This window comes from Morus notabilis, unplaced genomic scaffold (genome assembly GCF_000414095.1).
Source record: "Morus notabilis unplaced genomic scaffold, ASM41409v2 Scaffold544, whole genome shotgun sequence".
In the NCBI taxonomy this organism is placed as follows: domain Eukaryota; kingdom Viridiplantae; phylum Streptophyta; class Magnoliopsida; order Rosales; family Moraceae; genus Morus; species Morus notabilis.
The window spans coordinates 108,480-114,247 of NW_010367917.1; the positions used below are offsets into that span (position 1 = coordinate 108,480).

A 5,768-nucleotide genomic window follows, 5' to 3' on the forward strand; every position below is an offset into this window, starting at 1 on the left:
TTTTTTAAGCAGTCGCGGCTGGTGCATTCGGTGGCAAGAGTGGAGTTGAAGTCCGCCGTCAAATCGGGCAGTGGCGCGGCGGAGACTGTGCGGAATTTGTTTTCGTCGTTGGCGACGGCATTGTGGGACTTTGGAAGGTACAGTTATGGCCGTGCCAAGCTGAATTTGGTTTTGGTGGTTGATGGTGATGTGAAATCGAGTTTGGTGGGTTTGTTTGAGGAGAAATGTCCGAGTGCTGATACGTTGAGAAGTGAGTCTAAGGTGGTCTCGGAATTGGTCTTTGGCGGGGAAGAGAACTATGACAGTTTAGGGCATCAAGTGAATGTCTTAGTGGGGCTTGTGTGGAAGATTGTGGCTTGGGAGGCCATTACTGCGTTTGTGGCTCTTGAAGGTGCTGAATTGAAGGAGAAGAGTCAAGATGGTGAAGTAATTAGTGTTAACAAGAAGAGTGAGAAGAAGAAGAAGGTGCTTTTGGGGAAAGGAACTAGTGTTCTAATCCAGGTGATTAAGAATAGATTAGGGAGTAAAGTGAGTGGTTCTGATGGCTCAGGAGGGTTGTTGGAGAAATGGGTTGAGGAGCTGTTGTCGTTTTTCGATCCGAAGGACTTAGAGTTTGATAATTTGTTGAGCAAAGTGAAGGAGATTGTGGAGGGCAATGAAGCTAGAAGACTTCCCAAGCCTCCAAAGGTAAACAAACAAACACTTGCTAAATGTATTTTTCATTCATTTTTTTAGAACTATTTGTTTTGTTTGAGCTGTTAAAACAGATTTGAGTTGTTGGATTTGAGTACCATGTTGAACTTGTGTATGTATATGTTGAATGTTAGGGTACTCGTGATTTTTCTAAAGAACAAATGACGGTAAGAAAGAAAGCCTTTTCAATCATAGAGGATGTTTTTGAGAAGCACGGTGCCACTGCCCTGGACACTCCGGTTTTTGAATTAAGTGATGTTCTCAAGGGAAAATACGGTGAAGATTCAAAGTTAATTTATGATCTCGCTGACCAGGTAAAGTAGATGAACTTTCGCTGGTTTCAGTTGAAACTGCATTTTTTTTTGCCAGATTTCTCAGTTTTGATTGTCAAGTACTCCCTTTTCTCTTTTTCTTTTCTTCCCCCTACATTTTCGTTTCCTTTTTCCTCGACGATTGGAGGCAATTCTGATACTTTTGTTTTTCCCTCGATTGATTTAACAGGGTGGAGAACATCTTTCTCTGCGGTATGACTTAACTGTTCCATTTGCTAGGCATATGGCTTCAAATGGTTTAACATCCTTGAAAAGGTACCAAATAGGAAAGGTTTACAGAAGAGACAACCCATCTAAAGGAAGGTATCGTGAATTTTATCAGTGTGATTTTGATATTGCTGGTCAATATGAAAGGATGGGGCCGGATTTTGAAGTTATTAAGATTTTGACTGAACTACTGGATAAACTGAACATCGGAGATTATGAGGTAAATTTTGTATAAACACCGTTTTTACTTTTTTTTTTTCTTTCTGGATAAATTCCTTTTTTTTTTTGTTGGTTTGAATGATCACCTGGTTTGCTTAGGTGCCAATGCTTTTGCTTTCTTCTTTACCGCGCTTAAAATGAGAGGAATATATTTTCTAAAAGTTGAGCAAACAAGAAATTCAAATTTGTATTTTTTTTATTTGAAATTTCTGTCCAAAACATTGTCCTTTATTCTTTTTTTTCTTCTTAGTCTCAATAACAGAATCAAGTCTATGTAGACTCATGGCTCAGCTCTTAGTCTTGATTTGAGAATGATGTTGGAATGTAACTGATGTTCATAGATAAAACTGAATCATCGGAAGTTACTGGATGGGATGCTGGAAATATGTGGAGTGCCCCCTGAGAAGTTTAGAACTATTTGTTCAAGTATTGACAAGTTAGACAAGCAATCTTTTGACCAGATAAAAATAGAAATGGTAAGAAACTCAAACATAGCATGTGTTTCTGCATTATGTACTTATTTATCGGGTTATAACATTTTGTGCTGTGGAAGTGTTATGATTTTGAGGATGCATTATTCTGTTTCCTTTTTATTTTATTTCATTATCAATGAAGGGAAGTTTTTTCTTAGGGAAAAAAAGGTGTTCTGATCTTGCGTATATTGCCAGTAATTGATGATGATGATTGCTAATGCCCTTAAATGTTTGCTAGGTGGAGGAAAAGGGTTTAACTGAGGAGACTGCAGATAAAATTGGCACTTTTGTGAAAGAGAGGGGACCCCCTCTGGAATTGTTTGGTAAACTTAAACAGGAGGGGAGCAAATTCTTGGAAAACAGCTCATCTATTGATGCCTTGAATGATCTAGAGATCTTATTTGAGGCTTTGGAAAAATCAAAATGCATAAACAGGGTGACTTTTGACTTGAGTCTTGCCAGAGGTCTTGATTATTACACCGGTGTGATTTTTGAAGCCGTTTTCAGAGGAGGCACACAGGTGAACTCACGTTATGCTCTTGGGCTTTCTTTGCCTTAAGTTACTTGCTTTTCTCGCCCGCATCAAAGTGGTGTCTTGTATCTTCAATATTAGCTGCTTGATGATCCTCAGGTTGGTTCGATTGCTGCTGGTGGACGTTATGACAACCTTATAGGCATGTTCGGATCAAAGCAGGTTCCAGCTGTTGGTGTGAGTCTTGGAATCGAGCGAGTATTTACTATAATGGAGCAACTTCAGAAGGACCAGAACCAGGTGAGTTTGATACTTCTGCTCGTCCACTTCATTATTATTGGTCGAATTTTAAACTCTGTGAAGGCAAACTCCCCATTTCAAGTTATTGAAGTTATTTGTCATTGGTAACCACAAACAAGGCCAGAAGGCCCAGTACAACAACCGGACCTAATTACGAACCCATGACTATCCAGTCACATATGATTAGATGAAGTTTGTCCGTCTCCATCTCTCGAATGATGGATAGCATAGATAGCTTCTTTGCATTTCATGTCATCATTTAATAGACATCAATAACACAAAGCCAAAGAAGGTTTTGCGCAATGAAGTGCTACTATGAAGCTATAGGGGCATGAGACATGTTTTTCGCGGGGTGAATTTTGTGGCAGGGTACAAAATTATGCACAATACTGGTAGGGTATCTTTTTTACCCTGCAGAAGAATTGTCCTTATCTTATTCATGGAAACTATGTTCGAGGAGAATTTCTTGTGATGCTATCATCATATATATGTTGTGTATGTGAAAATTTTCTTTTCCTGACTGGATGTCTTTCAATTGGTAGAAAACGAGAGCATCAAAGACGGACGTCTTGGTGAGTATACTGGGTGATGATCTAAGTCAAGCCGCAGAGCTAGTAAGCGAGCTTTGGGATGCCGAAATGTATGCCGAATTCTCGGTGAGTAAAAGGTTGAATAAGCATTTTGACCGTGCCAAGGAGTCTAAGATACCTTGGATGCTGATACAAGGTGAGCGAGAGCGCAATGAAGGCAGAGTCAGAATCAAAGATTTCGAGTCCAGCAATGAAGATGTTGTTGTCCCGAGATCTAGAGTTGTTGAGGAACTCAAAGCACGCTTGAATCCTTCAAAATGATCTCCTTCAACCCGGGTTCTGACTCTCTGATTAACTTCTACTTTGGTACAACAATAATACCGGTTATACATGCCTTTATGAGTCATTTATTCATTTGGCGACTTTTGTTGTTTGTTGGGCAATCAACGCATCATATTTTTGTACCACAATTTTTGTGTCCATAGACATGCAAAGTCCATCTTCTTGAATATGATCTGATACCTTTTTTAAATGGGTAATCTTAATAAATACTCTTTAAAAGTGTTTATGTCAAAATTTTTATTTTTTACTCTTAATTTATAATCTTTTTAATTAAATAATTACACTAATAAAAAAATATTTATTAAAAATAAAAAATAAAAATTTCGACTCAGCAGTTTTAAGAATAAATTTTACATTTTTTTTTTCAAATGAATTAATGTTAATGGCAGAGTAGCATTAAAAAGTGTGTACGTGCGTGCGTGCGCCACCAAATACCATGGCCGTGGTCGCATTTTAAGGATTATCTTTCGCAGAAATTTAGTTGATATGGCGTTTTGTGGTAGGTATTTTTGGTTCGTTATTTATTTATTAATTAAATATACATGGGGCGTCATTCTTATGGCTGGACTATACCCAGGAAGAGAACAGTTAGATTTATGTAATTAAAAAGTTGTTTAGAATATTAGAAAGGACACAATGTAAATCAAAATAGTGACAAAAACAAATGGATGAGCAACAAGGAATAATACAATCGTCTCATCCAACAAAGCGGCTCATAGTTTAATAGAAGACTTTCGGTAATTGTAAGAAGTATTGGGGAACTTTGGCCACATACACTGTTAGCTGTTTTTTTTTAATATTTATTTTTTAATATTTAAATGAAAGCCTCTCCACTTTATCCTCATTCAACATGCCTTGTTGTCCCCTCCCCCAACTCCTTCCATTTTTTCTCTGTCAAGAAAAGGATATCTCATTCTCCTCCCACGTCAACTTTCACTTAATTCTATTCTCCAAAAAAAAAAAAAAAAAAAAAAAAAAAAAAAAAAAAAAAGGTTTTCACTTTACTTCTCTCCTCAATCTATTGATTGTTATGCTTTAAATGTTAAACCCATTTGTATGTTTAACTTCCACAAGTTGTTCTCAACGTTTAACACCCCGAATTTGCCTTTGATTTTTTTTTTTTTTTTGAGAAAGAGAAAAATAGGTTAAGATTTAAGATGAATTAAAATTAATAGGTCAATAGTTTACATAAGTTAATAAATAGACCAAATTATTATTTTCGTCCATAACTTGTCTGGTTATTAACCATAACTTGACAAGTTATTGTCCATAACTTGTCTGACTATGAACCATAACTTGACAAATTTGTCCATAACTTATCTGGTTATGAACTATAACTTGACAAGTTATGACCTATTAATTTCTATAACTAAAAATTAACCTATATATTTTTTTAAGCTTTTTATATTGGTCTATTTTATACCATTTCCTTTTTTTTCCCGCATTTGATTGTCACTTTAAATAGAAAAATGCGTAAGAAGAGGGAGAAGAAGAGAGTTTGGTCGGTACTAATTAGGCTCAACTCAATTCATGATATATTGATATGACCTACTTCTATTGGCTGTCTTTTAAAGGTTAAACCACTTTTATTTTTAATTCTCTATAAATTTTTCCCAACATTAATTCTTCCCAAATTTATTAAACACAATAGTAGAAGGATCGAAAAAAAAAAGGAGATTTTTTCAAAAACTGTAAAAAAAAAAATAAAATAAAAAACTGTTTTGATACTATTTTCTTTTTTACCTGTCAAATTATACCATATAATCATATCACATTCAAGAAAAAAAAATATTCTTTTAGATTTTGCTTTTTTTTTTTTTTTGAGACAAAGGATAAATTATCTTTCTTTCGTAGCCTTTGTCTAAGAGCATGTTTGGTAGGAAAGAAAAGTATAAGGAAGGAAGAAGATGGAGAAATTTTAGGAGAAAAAATGAAAATGTAAGTTGTTTGATAGGAGAGAAAAAAGAAAGAAAGAAAAAATGAAGGGTGCGTTTGGAATTGATTCCATAACGTTTTTGTTTTCTGTACGAAAATGAAAATGAAAACGTTTTTAGTTTCATTTTTGAATTATTTCTGAAAATGCGTTTGGTAGTTTTATTTAGAAATTGATTTCAGTTTTAAAAAAAACTGAAACTGCGTTTGGTGGTTTAATTTTTGAAAACATGTAATAATATATTAAATAAATAATATTATTAAATAT

The 5,768-nt window shown here is 35.1% G+C and overlaps 1 protein-coding gene across 1 annotated transcript in view; it reads left to right on the top strand.

The window, feature by feature from the left end:
• Positions 1–3,748, top strand: part of LOC112090258 (histidine--tRNA ligase, cytoplasmic) — an 8,826-nt gene extending 5,078 nt beyond the window's left edge. The window contains exons 2-8 of the mRNA XM_024175845.1: positions 13–687; positions 828–1,007; positions 1,195–1,452; positions 1,793–1,927; positions 2,163–2,444; positions 2,556–2,696; positions 3,239–3,748. Of these exons, the coding sequence (XP_024031613.1) occupies positions 13–687; positions 828–1,007; positions 1,195–1,452; positions 1,793–1,927; positions 2,163–2,444; positions 2,556–2,696; positions 3,239–3,547 (1,980 nt within the window). The 3' untranslated portion in view covers positions 3,548–3,748. The remainder of the gene's footprint in view (positions 1–12; positions 688–827; positions 1,008–1,194; positions 1,453–1,792; positions 1,928–2,162; positions 2,445–2,555; positions 2,697–3,238) is intronic.
• Positions 3,749–5,768: the final 2,020 nt, after the last annotated feature.